Source organism: Sesamum indicum, linkage group LG6, assembly GCF_000512975.1.
Source record: "Sesamum indicum cultivar Zhongzhi No. 13 linkage group LG6, S_indicum_v1.0, whole genome shotgun sequence".
Taxonomy (NCBI): domain Eukaryota; kingdom Viridiplantae; phylum Streptophyta; class Magnoliopsida; order Lamiales; family Pedaliaceae; genus Sesamum; species Sesamum indicum.
In genome coordinates, this window is record NC_026150.1 from 6,007,390 (window position 1) to 6,028,321 (window position 20,932).

General features: G+C 32.7%; 1 protein-coding gene across 1 annotated transcript; it reads right to left on the minus strand.

Moving 5' to 3' along the window:
* LOC105163979 (cationic peroxidase 1-like) lies at nucleotides 4,127–7,292 on the minus strand. The gene is made up of 4 exons (XM_020694315.1): nucleotides 7,010–7,292; nucleotides 5,347–5,538; nucleotides 5,076–5,241; nucleotides 4,127–4,685 (listed from the first exon to the last, which is right to left on the minus strand). Exons 1-4 carry the CDS (start codon nucleotides 7,226–7,228, stop codon nucleotides 4,300–4,302), a joined length of 963 nt encoding a protein of 320 aa, XP_020549974.1. The 5' UTR covers nucleotides 7,229–7,292; the 3' UTR covers nucleotides 4,127–4,299.

A 20,932-nucleotide genomic window follows, 5' to 3' on the forward strand; every position in this document is an offset into this window, starting at 1 on the left:
AATTTGTTTATGAATTTATTGTACTATTTTATTTTGAAAATCACTAATTAACATGTCCTTTCAGGTCGGACTGCAAATTTCACGAGCGCATCAATGCGGTGGTGCGAGGACATTTTTCCCACTTTTGGGGATGTTTGAGGCAGGTAGCGCCAAAGCACCAACAATTCTAGTTCGAGGGCCTAAAGGTAATAGACTTTTGCAAAAAAAAAAATTATTATCTTATAATTTAAATTGTGTTTTGAATTTTACTAATATTTTTTTATTTGATATTTTGTAGATGACGTACTGGTGAGAATATGACGATGAGTCCATGTTCTGAGTCTTCCATATGTGAGCGAGCAAATTCATCTGAAAACAGTTCGACGTCGCCCAAAAAGAGCTGCTCAAGCCACTTTGGTTGGCCTTCGAGATATAGCTCCAAGGCATACTAGGCCAGCGTAGACTTCCAGGATGAGTTCGCAAAGAATTAGGCGAACTGGGCGGCTAGCCCCGCGGCATCCTCTATTGTATATTATGGGGTATATTCCTCTATCAGCATGCACAAGGGGAAGAGGGTAAGTAATTTACGTTGTTTTTAAAGTTTTATCATTATTTTATTTTTATTTTGCTAATTGTTTGATTCTTGTACAGGAGGCAGAGCTCAGTCGGTCAGTCAAGCAGATGGCATTTTCCAGATGTTTATACAAGAATAAGACTGATGACGGTTGGAGCGGCTCGAAGGCAGCTGAGGTGGTGGTAAGTAAAAGTAATAATTTTATTTTTGTTTAAAATATTTTTTGGGCAAAGTTGTAATATTTTTGTTTGTTTTACAGAAGACGTTCCAAAAGCAGTTGGAGGATCATCATCCTCAAGCCACGATCGAGGACCACGATACCCTGGTCGAATCGGAGGCCTCGGTGGCAATGATGGAGCAGCAGTTGTGGCTGGATACAGTCAAGGGCAAGAACAAGGGCTGTGTATTCAACCTTGGTTCTAAGGCCCACGTCTCCAGTTGGACCTATATACTACCACCGCCACCCCTAAACCCGAACATGAAGGATCGCATGGTCTGATTGGAAACAATGATGGTTGACATGATGGCTATGATGAAGATCATTCAGGCTAGCTCCTTGACTAGGGGATCGTCACAACTGACCACTTCCACTAGCGCCCAAACACAGCCTCCAAAAGACCTCCCTACCCCAAACGATGACGATACGGACATTGCTTATGAGGCGGATTTATTTATACAATTTTTTCTTTTTGTAATTATTCATGTTTCATAATGTTCATTCTTTAAATTATTATTTAATACTATATATTTAAAAAAAAAATAGGAATGGTCTTAGGAAGTATTAAAAAACTAGAACAGTTCTAAAAAGTATTCCTAAACAGGATAAATCGTTTCTAGACATATTCTAATTTAATTTAATGCATATTCAACAATGTGTTCCAAACAATAATCCTAAAACAATTACAACAACGTGTTCCAAATAAATAATAAACTATGTCTAATATTATTCCGAATCATGAACAACATTTAGTTCCAATGACCATTCTTAATATATCACTAGCATAAATAACAACTGTTCCAAAATTTCAGCCAAATGTATTCTAGCCACATTCCAAATTTATTCCGAATTCTTTTAGGAAACAGTTCCAAAATTTATCAAATATGTCCCAATCAAATTTTCATATTGACATATACTATTAGGAACGGTCACCAACGATGTGGTACAAACCCGTTCCACTGTAGGAGCGTAAAACCCTTAACCATTCCTAAATATAAGAACGCCGTCTACAATGATGGAAGTAGAACTGTTCTAAATACCGGTTCAAATTAATTCCATTGGTAATTGGCCGTTCCCAAAAAAAAAAAAAACGTTCCTCAATTCGGTACAAACCCAGCATTTTGTTGCAATGTCGGTATACTTATATTTACACTCCTAATGTTATTTATATAAACTACTCTTACTTTTATTTAATTACAAAATCACTCTTGATAGTCAAAAAGTAGGGGTAGTTGTGTAATGATATTGATACTTTTGGAGGATGTATACGTAACTTTTCAAAATATTTCAGTGGTTTGTGTAAATGATGTCGACGTTTCTAATGAAAGTATGTATAATTTAAAAAAAAAAAACATGAATAATTTGCATAAATGTATCATATCAAAAACTATAGATGTATTTTCCCTTGTTTTGAAAAAATAGATGCACTTATCCCTTATATATAATAAAACTTCGATAATCAAATGTATTTTGTCCTCACAACCATATGCAACTTTAAACTAACCAATACAAACGTATGTGATTACGATAGTTAATTGACTTTATGGTAAGTAAAAAACTTTAATAAGCTATATAGATATTTGGTCAAGAAGCAATTAATTAATTATATACATAACATTAATATAATGTAATTTATATCCAACTCGGTGGAAATTAACTTTCCTACGGTCAAATTAATAATATTGGACAAGCTACATGCATGGTAAAAAGTCTACATCGTAACAGTTGTCCCAACTTCTGAATAACAAGCTGCGGCCCAACGACAGCAGAAGTCATAGGTTCGAACGCTATTACATGTATGGGTATTATTTATATTTCATTTGTTATTTTACTGCATAGCAAAACTTATTTATTGTAATAATGGGTATTATTTATATTTTATTTATCTGATATTATTTATTAAAGTATAATTGTTGTTATTGGTTTTTTTATGTATTGATATTAGATAAAGATAATTCTAATTCAATTATTTCAATTAATAATAATTCATTACCACATCTCAAATAACGTTTTCGATCTACCAAATCCCAGCAACCATAGTTTGTTTTTGTTATCCATATTTTGGTTGCTAATGCAATATTGTCAACACCTAATTCCTAATCCGATTTCTAATTAATAATTTATATATGAAAAGTCTAACAATAATTATAAGAATAATTACAAGGACAGAAGGGGATTGAAATTTTGAGGTGAAGTTGTTATTAAGATCGACAGCGTTTTTCTTTCAAAGCTTTCTATTGGTAGATGGTGAATTTTACATGAACATAAAAGCGTGTTATACTGTATACTATTTATTAATAATTGTCAACTGAAGTAAGTTGAGATTTGTTAGCTTATTATTTATTATTTATTACACCAGGCTTTTCTTCAGTTTTTAAGCTTGTTAATGAGTGGGTAATATCCTATCCAAATTTAGCAAAATTTTCCTCCAAGAGAGGTCTCAAACCTATTGCTTAAGCATACTTGGCTGTGGCAGTCGGGTACAATGGGACTTTTGATTTGTAGGTATAGCTGAAATTCTCGAGAATATGAAATCATGTTCAGCAAGTGGCGAAGAAGTCCTATTGTAGTGGAGGAACAATGGTGTTTCTTGCTCTGTCCGTGTGAAGATTGATAAACGTTAAATTGATGTAATATTTTTATTATGTGATTCTGGTGGGAAAATTGTGGTCATCTTAACAATAGTCCAACCCAGAGGTTTTGGAATTTGAGAAAATGAACGGATAGTAGATTTGTTGGAAGGTCTCCGACTAAAATTTTCCGATGGTTAATTAAATTAGTCAGATGCGAGATCAGGAGGACAGTAGTATAATTAATTACATGTAGATTTCATGTAGTTTGAAAAATTACATTTAAAATTTTTTAGGTTTGCTTTCATCTAATAAATAAGTTTTTTTATTGGTCAGAATTTATCGAATTTATTGATATTAACAAAAAATTGGGAAGAAAAATCTATATTATAGGGGTAGTTTAATTCGAAAATACTTATTTAACCTGCAATAAGTCAGTTTTAAGTCAATCGAAGGTAAATACAATTTTCATTTGATTTTTTTTTAATATCAGTAAATTCAGTTAATTTTGACTAACGAAAGAACTAATTTGTTAGACGAAACAACATGTTAGATACAATTTCCCAAATTACAGAAGATTTATGTATAATTATGCAAATCTTAGGGAAGCAAAGTGTAATGATCCCTTATTAATATGTCTTGAAAAATACTAATAAGGGTTTGACCAAACCCGATACGGATAAAAATTTTCCGATTTACATTACTACACTTCATGCATTTAATTCTCCATAAAAAAAAAATTAATATTTTGGGAAAAGCACAATGTATTGGAGCTCGTTATAATAATTGCAAAAAAAAGGGAAATGATACTCAACAAAAACAAATGAAGAACAGAAAGTGTTACAAATTGTTGGTTTCTCCTTCCTTCCTGTAGTGTTACATACCTACGTAGTTGACTTATTCCTTCCATTTATTAACTCCATTTCGAGTAAAACGATGACAAATTTTATACCCAAAGCTTAGTTTATTTTCCTGCAGTTGCTCCTGATCTCACCGCTGCTTCCCGTAAGTGGGCTCAGGTTCCCCATTCTGATCATGGCGCTGGCGAAGTCGGCGAAGAATGCTGCAGGATTGTTGGTGTAAGCAGTGACCTGAGAGTCTGTGGAAGCACCGCTGAAGAGCTGTTGGTCGGAGTGCATGAGGCCTTTGTTACTCACTAGATTCTTGAAATAACTGTTGTCGAACGACCCTGGGGTGGTTGCGTCGATGGGGGAAAGACTGTCGTCGCTGCCGCTGCTGGGACAGTTTGATTTCAAGGATGTTGCGAATGAGGCGAAAATGTTGCTCTCGTTGTAGATGCGGTCGCGGAACACCACGCATCTCGCTTGGCCTATCGTGTGAGCACCTGTGCACAAGCAGGTCAGTCGGGTGTAGTTGTCCTCAAATGGTGAAAAGGGCTTTGATGAGCGCATTGAAGCACATCAAATAGTTGGCGTAAACACATCTTCACTATTAAAAACATGGGTGTTTCAACTCTTTGTCGTAACCAGTACGGCTTATAATTATGGTAAATTAAGTTATTAACCGTAGTAAATCAATACTTGTCAAATCAGTTGTGTTTTTTAACCATGACTAAGAACATCAATTATATATGGTTTTAGCTATCTCGATATTATGGCTGGTCTGTCGAAACAATGTATTCTAACTGTTGCACAGGCGTGATTAATTACTATTCCAATTGACAAAAAATTTTCAACTTTAGTCTCAGCCATGAAAAAAGATGGTATTTTGTTACCTGAAAGTGCAACCATTTCTTTAGCAGAGAAGCCTTTGTTTGAGAAGGCAGAAATGAGGTCAGAAAGATCCATGACTGGGGATGGAATATCAGTGTTAGCAGCATCTAAACTTGCCGTGGTTGAGTCCCTTCTTCCCAACGGAACTGCCCAGAAAGGTCCGCCCACCTGATGATAGACAACAAACACATAGTCATGCATGGGGAAGACTCAATGGTCGTTTCCAGATTTACACAACACTAAAGGTACAATTATAATGCTGAAAGTGCATACCGCAGCAACCGAATCCCGGGCAGAAACGGCCAAAATATCAGCACAGGAAACGACACCGGGGCACAAGCTTTCAAGTTCGGACTTAATGGAATCAATCACTTCGAAACCCCTCAACGAGTTGTTGTTGGGGCCGGCTGTTTTTTCTCCCGTGAAACTTGAAGTGTCGTCAAGGAGAACTGATGCATCACAACCCTGTTCAAACCAAACATGTATAGCAACACTTACGGCTCAAGTTATTTTGCTCTCTTTCGACAGAAACATGATGTTATGAGCAGTCATACAAGAAAACAGGTCCGTTTTTCCAGAGACGTACGGAATTAGCGACGAGAAATCAGTTCATATTTAATTATAATAATTGACATGCACCAATCAAGAACATTAATTCATTAAATGGGATTCTTTTTTCTTTAATTAATAGATTAAATGGGCTTCTACATGGGACATGTTTTCTGATCACAAATTAAATAGAATAAAAGGTGCAATAAATTTGGAATAAAAATATTCAATTTTAGATCAAGTTAACAATTATACTTTCCACACCTATAAATATCGATCAAAATTCAATTAATCACATTATAGCAAGTACTGTGGCATTATTACAAATCAATTGTTATTATCGCGCGTTTATGCACGCTTTGCTTTGTAATCGACAACCATCTTTCCTTTTGGAAGGCCTTAACTTTTCCCAAAATCTATTGCATGCATATTGATTCACAAGTAAATAATTACTAAATGAAATAGGGTGTGAAGGCAAAAAACTCCTGAAAAAATGGACAGGGCAAAAAAAAAACCCTAAAAAAAATAAAGGGGTACGTAAAGAGTCTCCCCAACCTTTTAACAAAGAAGCATATATATTATCCCCTTCGTTGGGCAATGTAGTTCGTTCACCCATTTTTCCGACTGGTTTAGCTATTTTTTGTTTGTAAAAATGGTCACGTTTATCCCTATTTACTTAATATAAAAGCTAAAAAATATTATCACTTTCTCTTTTTTATATTGCAGCACGTTTCTCTCTTCTTTTGGAGGTTTTCTTCTATGAATTCTATGTAGTTTCTATGAAAATATGTGCAGTTTATTTAATAATTAAGTGATAAAATGGCCAGTTACATATCAAAATAGCTAAATTAGATGCAAAATAGATGAGTGAACTACATTGCCCAACGGATGGGAATAATATGCTTCTTTATTAAAAGGTCGCGGAGGCTTTTTGTCCTTTTAATTTTTTTTAGGGGTTTTTTTTGCCCTTTTCCAGTATTGAAGTGGGATAATTTGCATTTATCCCAAATAAAATAAGATATTTTGTTATCACTAATTATCATGATTGAAAAGTAATAAAAAATAACAATGAATGCTATGACAAGTTGGTCTACAAGTGAGAAAAAACATTAGTTATAGCTAATTAAAACCAAAGCAATTTTCAATTATTAGTTAAGATCATGACAAATATTAAGAGCTTAATGCAATTTATCCCTACTTAAATTACTTTCCTATAATTAAAAAAAAAATAGCAATTTACCTCCGCATCTAAGAAAGAACATTGTTTCATTTTAAAAAATACGTAAATAATTGCATTTTAAAAAATATAAGAAATTATTAATAATTTGTTTAACTGTGTGTGTATATATGCACTTGAGAGAGAGAGAGAGAGAGAGAGAGAGCAAACATTGACGAAGCAATCATGGAAATGAAGGCGAAGCAAGGACGCGGCCATGCGACGCTCCTTTGCGACGGCTTTCAGCACTCCGGCCTTGATGGTGAAAAGAGCTCTGGGGCACGACGTGGAGTAGTGGTTTGTCGACAACTGCGCGGTAGCTATTGAAATCTGGAGAAATAAAGTTGCAGAGAGGGCTAATATGGTTAGTGAGCTGAAGTTGATGGCCATGGCTTTGGATGAAAATAGAATAAGGACAAATTCGTGTGTTGTTGAGGTGAAGGATGGAGCTGCTTCACAGCTTCAACCATATATATAGATGTAGGAAGCACTCATATTTACCTCATTTACGTACCATTTGACATTGTGCCTCAAAGTCATAGTCAAATTTATTTTAATGAAAATATATGAAAAGTATACGCCAAATATCAAACATGTCCTCGAGGGGTCAGCCCAGCGGGTTGGGCTTCAAGAGTTCTTTTGTTTTTAGAGGTTTTGAATTCAAATTTTAGGTGGGTGTATGTAAAATTAAATAAAGGGATAATTACACGGTTCTTTTTAAGGTTTAATGTTATTATATGTAAAATTTATTTGATTTAAAAAATTAGTTCTAGTACCTTTGATGTTTGTTTTTATTTAACAAATAGTTCTTTCTATTAGTCAAAATTCACTGAATTTGTTTGATACTAACAGAAAAAAATTGAATAAAAGTTTATATTTATCCTCAATTGCTTTATTACTGACTTACTGCAGGTCAAATAAATTCTTATAACTCTTAAGATATACATCATGACATGCACTAATCTGTGAAGATTTGGTCATAAAAAGATTTATTTGACCTGCAATAAGTTAGTAATATATCAGCCGGGGTTAATATGGATTTTATCTGACGTTTTTGTTAATATCAGCAAATTTGATGAATTTTAACTAATAAAACGAATTAATTTTATTAAACAAGAGCAAATTTCAGTGGTATTAGATATAATTTTTTAAACCATATATATCAGGGGTCTACATGAGGAGAGTGTAACCATCTCATAAATAAAATCAAACATGAATTCAATATATTGTAGGGTTGGACAGAACAAATTGAATTAGGATAAAATTATCAGATAGATTTAGTTGCCAGTTGAGATTGGATTCAAGACGGACAATAGAAGAAATATATATAATTTTTTATTTATGATTAATTATCATGATCAAAAATAAAAAATCATCACGAATACAAATTACCCACTGCATTGCTTTTGCAAGTGAGATTAAGACACTAATTACAGTTCAAAATCATGGCAGATGTTTCAATCATGATCATACTATGATAAATATTCATTAACCGTAATTGAAAACTTAAATTTTATATTAATTTTATTTGACTGAGATAGAAAATTAATGTTTATAAATTGCAGATATTTATAGCGTAGGAAATGATGTATTTGTGCGTAGTGGGATAGGTGGTGAAATTTTGGAAAAAGGGTGTGATTTTATGACTATTATAAGCTGGAGAGAACTGTATACAAGTTTGACTATTATATGTACTTTAAACTATTGCAAAGTGAGTGGATATTGAACTATTTTTGGATTTACATTTGTACATGCAGATATATATACTTATTAGTTCGAATTAATGGTCGTCATTTTCTGCTTTTGACTTTTATTATTTCAGTTGTTCTCTGACTTGCCAAATGGAACACAGGAATTCTTTTTATTTGTTTTGTATTTTCTATTTTAATTTAATGATTTATAGTGTATTTCATATTATTGATATATACTAAATATATGCATTTAATAATACAGGAAAAATTGCATTTTTCATTTTGTGATTTAGCGTTTTTTCACTTTTAATCACATTGATTACAAGATTCTCACATTTGGTTCCGTAACTTTAAAAAAGTAGTAGTTTTGGTCCCATAACACATTCCAGTTTGATGTTTAACTGAAAAGGTCACATGGTAGTTAAGTGATTGGGACTAAAAGTGCTACTTTTTGAAAGTTATGGGACTAAAAGTAAGAATCATGTAACATATGGGACCAAAAGTATAAAGACTTTAATTGTAACGTGCTAAGGACGTGGCATTTTTTGTTAAAATATATAAGATAAATGTGTCATGGGATAAAAAATGGTACTGTTTAGAAGTTACAAGATGAAAAGTGAGAATTCAGTAACCAATATGAGTAAAGGTGAAAAGGCCCTAAGTTGCGGGATGAAATGTGTCGTTTCCCCTAATAACATATATTAATTTTAGCATATATCAGTGTGATTATAAAATATAAACGAAACCTCAACGGGCATTATAAAAAGAAAAAAGTATTATTTTAGTCCGTTAAATATGTTTAATTTTAATTTTAGTCCAATAACTATGTCTATTTTTGTTTCAGTCCAGTAACTTACGAAATTGTTTACTTTTAGTCCTCTGGCATATTTTCGAACAATTTTACCTCTATGCAACTTTTGAAAGGCAGTTTTAGTCCATATACAGTCATAGGGGTAAAATTGTCCGAAAATCTGCCAAAGGACTAAAAGTAAGCAATTTCGTAAGTTACTTTACTTAAACAAAAATGGACATAGTTATCGACTAAAATTAAAATTAGACATACTTAGCGGATTAAAATAATACTTTTCCCTTATAAAAAAGTTGAATTATTTCCTATGTTAGAAATGTGTACGGTTTAAAAATTATAATAAATCAATATTTCTACTGCAATCAAATAAAACTCATGCAAAAACTTAAGTTTGACCAGAGTTAATTAATATTTGTTATAATTTTAGATATGGCTAATGTTTTGGCTTCGCCCATAGAAATAATGGCTAATAGTCGCAGTGAAACTATAATTGATTATAATTTATCATAATTTTTTATTATTAACTATGATTATTAATTATGACAAAAAGTTATATGACTGAAAGTAGTCATTGCAATTAACAAAAACAAAATTTATCAATTATATATTTATACTACACGAAAATGACTCAATAACTACGAAAAATTTAATACTAAAATCAGCGTCCAACTATCAAGTAAAACTTTAGTTTCTAATTGACACTATTTAATATATATTTTAAAAAATTCATTGTTGAATTTGTTAGCAAGTAATTTTTTGTTGCTAAATTCATTAATAAGTAAATTTCTTGTATTATTAAATAATGTAGATTAGCAACAAAAATTTTACTTGTTAATTAACTTTACGCTAATTTCTTTTTGTTTGCTAGTAACTAGGAATATTACAGCAACAGAAAATTTTGAGATGTTTTAATTTAAGGTAAATTACATTAACACCCTTTGAAGTCTAATTATACAGATGCCTTTGGTCTTATAGATATAGGTATACTTATAAAACTTTGCTTTTAAATAGAGAATGTACTTCTAATAAAAACCAACAATAAAGAATGTATTTGTAATTTTTTAAATAATAAAGAATATTTATGTAATTAAATCTAAATTTAAGGGTTTAAATGTAATTTACACTTTAACTTAAATTGCCCTCGGTAATTGGGTGTCTTGAGAAAATATTAAACAAATTATTAGTACTATTTGGTTGTGTCTTGGCTTGTTTTTAACAAAAATTTTAATCCACTAATTATCATATTAAACCTTGTAATGATTGGAGTACATATATTATTTATTTTCATTTAATTGAGTGATTTAAATACTTATTATAATATGTATAAGATGTGATAATTTAAATTATATCTATAGTGATAATTAAGATTTTCTTTAAAGTAATTGGGAACAATGTGCAATTTTTTATTTATCCTTTGTTTCTCTTAAATAAGGAAATCCTGTAAAATAAGACAAACATAGGTGTGTTTCAGTTGACGAAGTTGGGTCATGATTATGGGCTTAAAAGTCCCATTAATGTGTGAAAATTAGTCTATGTTAGCAGTATTTGATTGGTTTACTGTCGTTCTGATTAATTGTTCATATTTGATATTGATAATTAATGTATATTAATTATTAATAATTGAATTTTATGATATAATTGTAATTGATTCATTAAAAAAAATTATATATAAGGAGGAAGATATTAGTTATTTGTAGTACAATAATGGAATATGGTCTCATGTTTCACCTATGTTTGGTCAACTTTTTTTAATTTTATTTTGTTCTTTTTCAAAGATAAAGTGAAACATATTTTATTTTTGGATTCTCTCTCTCCAAATTATTATTAGAAATCTTGATCATTACTACATACACATATATGTTATTTTTTGTATATATTTCTATATGATGTGGTTAAAATTTTTACGAAATGATGAAATTAAAATTTTACCCACAACACAATAGCTCACCAGGTGAAAACACGTTTTTTTTTTTTCGGTAAATGTAATCGATTGGGCTGATTACATGACCAAATCTAAGGTCGCATATTCGAGCCGGATCAATATTATTTTGAAAACACGATTTTTTAGGGGGTTTCTTGGTAGGTGTGGTCACAATCAATAAACAGTCGAGGTCCTAAAAAATAATATTTTTTGGTATTTATAGTAGTGTTAAAAGTTATATTGTGTGGTGGGTTGCATGTGCTTACCATGTGCCTTATATATGTTGAATTATTTTTTTACCCTTGCACGTAAATATTTTTTACCAATATATATCACTATCTGCACTATTTTAAAGGATCAAGGCTTAGCAATTAACTACATTTGATCCATAAAATAGTAATGTGGATAGACTAATATGTTCTCACTTCCTATCCTTACTTATATTTTTTTCAAAATAACCAGTTGATTAATTAGATTAATAATCCCTACAAGAATATTATGAATAGCAATGAAAAGATATTAACGTCGAGCTAATTAACAAGTAAAATTCTCGTTACTAATTATATTATTTAATAAAAAAAATTTACTTGTTAATGAATTTAGCAACGAAAATTTACTTGCCAATGAATTTAACAATGAATTATTTAAATATATATTAACAATGTAAATTAGGATGAAAATCTTACTTGTTTAATTAATTCAACGCTGATTTTAGCATTGAATTTTTTCTCAATTATCATGTTGTTTTCTTGTAGCAAATATTCTATTCATATACAATTAAAATTCAACATTTTATCAAATTTAATAGGTTTTCCATCTTATATTTCTTCTATTACATTTAATTAAACAAATATAATTAAAATATGAACTATGCACGTGCATCGAGTGTGCTTCGATTGGTAGTACTACTTATGACGGGGCAATTCCGATCCTACAATAACTACTGTATTTTTATATCTCTACCGCATTTACATATATACTACTTATAAAGGCTGGGAAGTCATGGCTGGCAAACGTGAGTTGCCTTAAACGCCTTCAGCTACTTATTTTTTTCATAAATAATTATTTCTTTTTTATTAATAATTTTTCGTTCATACGTAATTATAAACGTATATCGAGTATATTTTAATCACTAAAAACTTCACATGATGCCTTACTTATATAGATTAAAACAAAGGATATTATTTTAAAAATAAATAAAAATCAAACACACATCACATCCATAATATTTATAAAAATTTAAAAACTTTCATCTTCAAATTATTGTTCCACACCAAGCAAGAAAAGTCTATGGCTTTCTTGAAAAGGTTGAAAAAATGAAACATAAATAGTATAGTATAGTGTGTTTATGGTAATGGGATGGACTTTAGCAATTCTTTGATCAAAGATTCCAATACTTAGTGGAACTCAAAAGCAACTCTAAAATAGTTCCAATTGTTTGTGTTAGTGTTTGACAATTTTGGATTTTAAGTTTCCAATTCAATGTGAACAAAATTTCTTACAAGAATCTGATTATATATTGGTAAGTGGATCTTTCTTTTTGTCTCCTTTTGTTTTAGTAAGCCAATGGCATTGGTAGATTTTGTGAACTCCCCCACCTTTGGAACCTTCTAACAGCTGGCAGCTTGATTGCCCCTACAATCTTCTAAATTTTTTTTTTTTTTTAGTAAATCACAACGAGCTCGTTTAAATTTGATGTGATTATAATATTTTTTTTATTATTTAAAAAATTATTATCAATACCCTTTGATTTAATGGTCGTTTAATAACTGACCTGACTCGTTAGTATTGGTTAGACTTTTGTCTATTTTTTATGGTACACTGATTAAAATATTCTAATGGATTACGAATTATAATTTTATTTATTTTGAAATTTTTTAATGAACTAAGTGGATAGTTTTTTTTAATTTTTTTCATCCCCTCTTCCAGATTTTCTCTTATACCAATTTTCAATTTATTTAAAAAATACAAGAATGACAAATTGACAGTTATAGACCTCTATCCTAGGATTATATAATTTTATCAGACATTAAGATGTATTAATAATTTTTCAAATAATGAAAAGATATTCATTATTATGTCAAACAAGAAAACCTAACTTGCCAGTTGTTACCCAACTAAGGCAACCCAATTGCCACATAGTATTTCTTTAGCCAAAACTAGTGGAGACATTGCACAACTTGGTTACTGTAGCCCCAGAGCATATCAATAGATCAATTCCAACTTTCACTAGATCAAGCATTATGGACCGACAATCATTATCCTATCATACACTCATATAAAGTGATGAATCTTTTATCCTCCGTAAGATTAAAACTTATGACATTCAAATAAAAAATTAATGAACATTTAACCACTTAAGAAAAAAAAAGAAAGAAAGAAAGAACAACAGTATATTTCGCCGATTTAGTATAACGTGTGATGCATTATACGATTCAAATTTAAAAGCTAATTCAAAACATGAATAATTCAAATCAACGAATACGTTTAAACAAGACGAAGAAAAAATAAACTACTGTAAAAATAGAGTCAAAATCACGTTCGTAGAATTCAAACTCACAACTCTTTTTATTGTGAGGCGTTAATCTTACCAATTGAGCAAGCCCGCACGAGCAATCCTCTTATTTTTCAGTGTACCAACCCTTTATGCAATTTCTCTTTTACCTAATACTATATAATATTTTGTAGACTTTTCAAATACTTTTCAATAAGTAGTTTAAAAGACTCATTAGGTACACCTGCTCTTAATTTCTTCACTATGTATAAAGTAATAATAGGAATAGTTGTTTACTTTTATTTGGTTTCTAATTAAATCATTTTTGGGAGTTGGTGAAGGAAATTAGGTACTCCCTTTGAAATTAATCTTCAAAGTCCAAAAAGTTCACACATTGAGATGAAGGATGGAATCAGTTGAAGATGAATCAATCAAATTGAAAACCTAACCTGCCAATTTAGTTAATATATGCCTAATATCAAGGCATGCAAACCCTTTTTTTTTTTATATGATAATAATTTTTTTTATTTTCCACTAATTTTATTTATAAATATACATAAAATAGCTCATTGTTTAACAATTAATTGTATTAAAGCTAAAATCCAATACGTATTGGAACCTCGAAAAAAATTAATTTTCAATTTAATATTTTGAAATTTAAAATATAAAATTTATGCTTTTGAATCTAAATTTAAGTTCTTGAAATGAGATCTTAATATCTCGATTAAATGCAAAAAAAAATACTTTTGACGATGAATAAAAATATTTATGTTCTGTATTTTTATTATATTAATTAGAACAAAATTGCTATGTAAAATATATTGCCTCAGTGAACTTACTTGACTATTGAATAAGTTATTTAATAAGAAATTTTTTATAAATATTAAAAATAAATGTAGTAGAAAATATCCAAAAATACAATAGTTTTGATAATTAAAAATGAAAATAAATGTAGAATGGCTAAAATAAAAATATAAATTATATTTGATTGATCTTTATGCAAATTCTTCTAAACTGAATTTATTATTTTTCATTTTAATGTTTAAGGTAAAATGGTCGATATTTAAAATAAATTGAAAAATAAATGATAAATAATAAAATAGAATGTATTAATAGTGATTATCAAAGTGATATTAATTGTGAAACTCAAGTACCAATTACATTATTTGTAATAATTCAGATGCCAAAGTGATATTAATAACAAAATTTGGGTACCCAGATAAATTTTTTTCCTTATTTTATATACTAGTTAACCTAAAATGCATGCTTATAAACTATGTTTTACCTTGTAACAATTATAAACTAAAAGGTGATGAGATTCAAAAGATTAACGCGATCTTAAGAAAAAGAGAAACGTGTTTTTGCTTTTCTTGTATTCGCAATTCTTTAATCAAACTTATTTAATTAAAATGAAAAGTCCAAAAAATTACAAACAAAAACGAAAGAATCATCGAAAGGAAAAATTATCACTTCAAATTCTCAATAAAGCTTAAAAATCCAAACTTTTGTTTGGAGTTGTAATCTCCAAGTAATTTTTGATAGGTCTGAAATACTGAATTTGACTTTTAATTGGAAGAATGTTTGATGTGTATAAATGGGAATGTGACTAATATATATATATATATATATATATTTATATTCAATAACGGTAAGTTGTATTAATGAAAAATAATAGTACAACACGGTTCAACCATCAGAATTCCCTTCAAATCGAGGGATCCTTCATAGTCTATAAAGTCCCCGTAAACTAACAGCTGATGGGAGCGTGTGACTAAGTATAACAAGTCTAATCTCATCAATTATAATTTTCAGAAATGTGGAACATGGTGTGCTGAAAGATCCGTTGGTTCCGCTCTTGCCATAGGTGATAAACGAAGGAAGCCAACAGTGCCCGAAAAGACATGTTGACGACGTGCTTCTCCCTCCAGTTGGTCGACATCCACCCACATTAGTAGCCTAAGATCGAGCGAACAATTGGAACCTTACAATCCTCCGAATACATGCAAGGCAATGGTGAGCATAACTGCAGCGAAAGAACAAGTGATCATGGGGTCTCAAGTGATCCGTCTTGGAATAGGGCATATGCCCCTCCAATGTGGGATAACCAAGGTTTATCAAGTGTAGAAAGCTTTCCCAAAACAGCTAACCATAATATAAATTGATTGCGGAAAATCTTGAAAGGACACAAAAATAGTGAAAACCAAGCTACTTTAGGTCCATGGGGGTGGAAGAGGCGATACGCAAAGGCCGTGGTGAATACGCCCCCGTCTAATCGTCATACTATACGGTCTCCTTCTGGCTGAAAGTCGATGTTTAGGAGCATAAGCGAGCGAAGAGCAAGAATCTGGCGCCACCCCACGAGCCACTGTTGTCACTAACCGTCTAAATAGTCTGATTGACAAGGCGAGTATGGAATACGCAATCAACCCATATGGAGTCAAGCTGCCTCGTAATAGTCTTCCATAAATGTTTGCACATTAAGGCTTGATTGAGAGCGAGAACATCTCTCAACCCAAGCCCACCCTTATCTACAGATCTGCAAATGGTTTTTCAAGCAACTTTCGGGTAACCCGTACCAGTAGTGCCTTTCTAAAGAAAAGAACGCAAACATTTCTCAATGTCCTTGAGGACTGTTTTTGGCAAAATAAATGCAGAATAGGTGTGATAGGACAACAAAATAGATTTAATAAGTTGTAACCTGTCAGCGAAGGCGAGTCGCATCCCTTCCCATCCTTGTATGCGACTATCAATCTTCTATAGAAAAAGAGCCCAGTCCCTAATCAAAATGCAAGAGGCAAGGAGTGGAAGTCAAGGTAACGGAGAGGTAGATGGCCCTCACTAATTGATAGCAGTTCGAGCAGCTGATCTCGAATGCCATGAGCCGATTTGGAAATGATGAGATGATTTTTTTTTAGGATTGACACACAATCCAGATAATGCTGCAAACGAATCAAGGCCCTTCTTAAAAACGCAAATGGGCGGCTCATCTGCCCTAAAAAATAAAAGCAGATCATCAGCAAAGTAAAGCTGGAAAAGGCCTATCTTATTACATCTCCAGTGGAAGAAGAACCCGCCATCTTGGTCAATGAGTTGTTGTAAAAGCATCCGAAGCTCCTCCATAGTAAGAACAAATAAATACGGGAACATAGGGTCGCCCTGTCGCAATCCTCTCGCACTATGAAAGAACCAATGAGCTGCCCTATTAAGACAGAGTAGGAAGGCGTGGTAATACACTCCTCAATCCACCCAATGAACGTCCTCGAGAATCTAAATAAGCGCATGACTGCCAATAAGAAATCTCATTCCACCATCTCATACGCCTTTCGCAAGTCCACCTTCAAAGCACATCGTGGTGGAAATCGTTGTTGTTTATAACCTGTAAATAGCTCTTGTGCTAATAATATATTTTCAGTAATCAATCGGGCTGGCACAAAAGCATTCTGCGACGGACTAACCAAATCATCTAACACCATATGCAACCGTTGTACTATAATTTTCGTAATCACCTTATATAGTACATTATAATAAGAAATTGGCAGAAACTTGGCCACCGTAGAAGGGTTGCTTACCTTAGGGATAAATGCCAGGAGAGTAGCATTCACCTGTTTGAGAAATTTATCGGTGCGAAAGAAATCCAAAGTGGTTTGAGTGACCTCTGGACCCACCACTGACCTAGCGGCTTTGAAGAAACCAGAAGTATAGCCATCAGGTCCCGGAGCTTTATCCCCAGCAATGTCAAAAACAACTATTTTAACCTCAGCTTAGGTGATCAGCCGTATTAAGTCCTGCACTTCCTCGGGTGTCAAGATATGACGCACCCACGACCGCATGTACTATAAGTCAATAAACCTAGATCGTCGATCTCCTCCCAATAATCGCTGAAAATAAGTGAAAAATTCATCCCTGACTTCCATGTGCTCTGTCAACAAAGTACCATCAGAGTTCACAATTTGGAAGATCCGTTTGGCAGACCGGGAACCTTCCGAAAGAAGATACGAGAGCATTGGTCACCACCCTTCATCCAGGCCATCTTAGCACGTTGCTGCAACATACTTTGCTCCAACGTCGTAGCCAACAATACAATCAGTTTGCAGCAGTGCTCCAACTGGAGGAAGAGTGAATTATGACGGTCTAATTGTAACAGGGGTTGCGCTTTGTCAAGAAACCTCTTAGCAATACGAACATTAGCTGCAAGATCACCCTTAACCCTCCGTTACTAGCGAAAGATAGGCTTGAGCACCTTCAGCTTACGAGTAACAGCATACATAGCAGTGCCCACAATATGATTACACCACACACGCTGCACGGAAGGGGTGAATTCCGAAGACAAGGCTAAAAATTTATCAAAGCGAAACATACTCACATTAGTAGAGGCACCATCACCACACATGACCAAAGAAGAGTGGTCAGAGGTACACGGATTAAGGCATATATAGTGCGCAGTTGGCCAGTACGCCAACCACCTATCGTTAACGAGGAATCGATCGAGGCGCTTCTAAAGGCTTCTCGCATCACTACTGTAGTTATGCCATGAAAAATGCTCCCCCTGCATCGCCAAACAGAGTATGCCTGTGTGATGCAAGCATGTTCAAAATTCCTCCATAACAGCATGGATGTCCCCGGAAGTGCCACACACTTCACTCATATCAAGTACAGCATTGAAATCACCACCCACAAGCCAAGGGGAGTCATCAATAGCATGCGCAAGACGGCCAACATCCTGCCAAAGCTCTCTCTGCAAACCCAACTCATTAGCTCCATGCACAATTGTAAGTAACACATTGAAGATTCAAATTTTTAATAAGAACACGACAATGAATATGTTGAGAACTAACATCAACCACATCCAAACCTAGCCAATCATCATCCCAAGCTAACCATATACGATTTATCAAGACGACTATAATCAACAAACCAATTCCACTGAGGCAACATAGTCGACTGGATTCTAAAGGTAGTATTAGCAGCAATTCTAGTTTCCAATAAACCCACTAAATGCAACCGATATTCATGAACAAGATCAATAATCGATACCTGATGATCTCGGCGGTTTAGGCCCCACAAATTCCAGACTGCTGACTAATCATCGGCACCTGGAATGGGGCTGCAATAATTAGGACCCCTCGAGATAGATGACGCATTATCATCATCAAACATAAGAACTTCATACACATTATGAAGTACAAGCTCTTTACCTTTAGCCCGAAGGCTAGTAGAGGCCGTCTTAACTCTAACGGCTAATCATCATTCACCTCAGCCTCGGGTTCAACCATGGTTGGTGGGTTCGTCGGAGGACTCGGATCAGCCCTCGTTTTAGGAACATAAACATGCATAGGTTACCCGACAGCAATCGCAGTCCAACGACAAGACCCCTCCCGTATCATCTCCAAACTCGGCCTCACAACCACCTCACTGTTTTGGACTGTTGGAAGAACATACGAGACCGTTTTCCTAGTGGAATTATGAAATCCAGCAACAATTTGATTCGATTTATTGATCGAAAAATAATAAGGTTGTAGTGGAATCGTAACAACAAACAAGCCCTCGGAACCTGTGGATTTCGTCGGACTGTTGTGCATTGGTTGAGGCACAGCCATAGAACACGGTTCCCCTAAAAGAATCGCACTCTTCGGGACCAGAACAGGCGCTGCAGGGAGAAGTCTACACTTCGTCTTCTCCAAGAACCCGAAGTATGGAACGAGAGGGGAATGACTATCCCAAAATCCTTACCAAAAGTAGTCCCAAATTTTTTAGATTTTAAAATTTTAACCAGCCAAAATTTAAATTTAGGACGCACTTCAAGACAGTTTTGGGACGGTTTGGGACATACATTGAATTTAATTTGAATTCAAATTTTTTGCAGTTTTTAGGTTGTAGATGGAATCTGAAAATTATTGGGACGGTCACTAGGACGACTTGGTTCTAATTTACATCCAAAATGTTTTGAATTTATTTTTTTAAAATGAGTTCAATATAGAATTTGGGACAACACAAAGTGGTCGTCAAAATTTAGTTGTTGAAATTATGGAACGGAATTAGGGCTGGCTTGTTGGGACGACATTTGGGAGAACATTCCGTTAGAAAATTGAACATCTTCAGGTCATCCCCAAATGTCATTCTCAATGTCGTCCCAAACTATTACCTACCAAAACCTTGGAACAACATTTGGAACGATCTTGGACGGTTACTATTTTTTGTCCGTTTTTAGGATGGATGTTGGGACAAACCTTGTTATGTTGGGACACTAAGTAATAGAGCGAGACGTTCTGTCCTAACTCCGTTTGAAGTCATCCCAAAATTGTTCCAATTAAGGACGAATTTTTTTGGAACAATTTTGGGACAAAAATTAGTCGTCCCAAAACTCCATCCCAATAAGCCATTCTTTTTGTAGTGAATTTTAGCTGATTTTGACTTTTTAGAGAATAAAGTGATCAATTTAAAAAAACAAATTCACTTTAGTTCCTTAAATTTATAAAATTGTCAAAATTGATCTTTTTTATGCTAGAATAACTTTTTATATTTTGATGCTTATTATGATGTAATTATCTTATGTCAATAAAAAAAATCTTTGAATTTTTGTGTACATAAATAATAAATATTGCTTCACTTAAAATAAATAGTCTTTTTTTTTGTTCTCATATGTTACAAAAAAATAAAGAATTATGACTAGATTTTATAAAATTCAGTCATAAGTTTTGATTCTTTGTAACTTCCAAAATTGAAATTAAAAAAAAAAAAATAGACTGCTTATTTCAAGCAAAGCATACTTATTATCATGTTTACAAGAGTTAAAAGTTTTTATTATAATTAATTATATCAACATACAAAAAAATAGAAAAAAAAATATTTTCCCACCTAAAAAAAAGGGTAATTTAACAATTTCATAAACTTAAGAGAATAAAAAAAAAAAAAAACTTAAATGAATCATTTTACCCTTTAAAAATTCGAAATCTAGCCATTTTTTTAACTGAGATAGTCACAGAAACTAAACTGAGACAAACTAAACTTTGGAGCCAATAAATGAAGTTAAGGGACAACAGTAACTCTAAGTAGAAACTTAAGGGGCCAATTACACTTTTACCCTAATTTTTTAGAATAGTAGAAACTTAAGGGGCCAATTATACTTTTACCCTAATTTTTTAATTCTATAAAACTCGCCGAAATAAATTGAAGGCAGAAA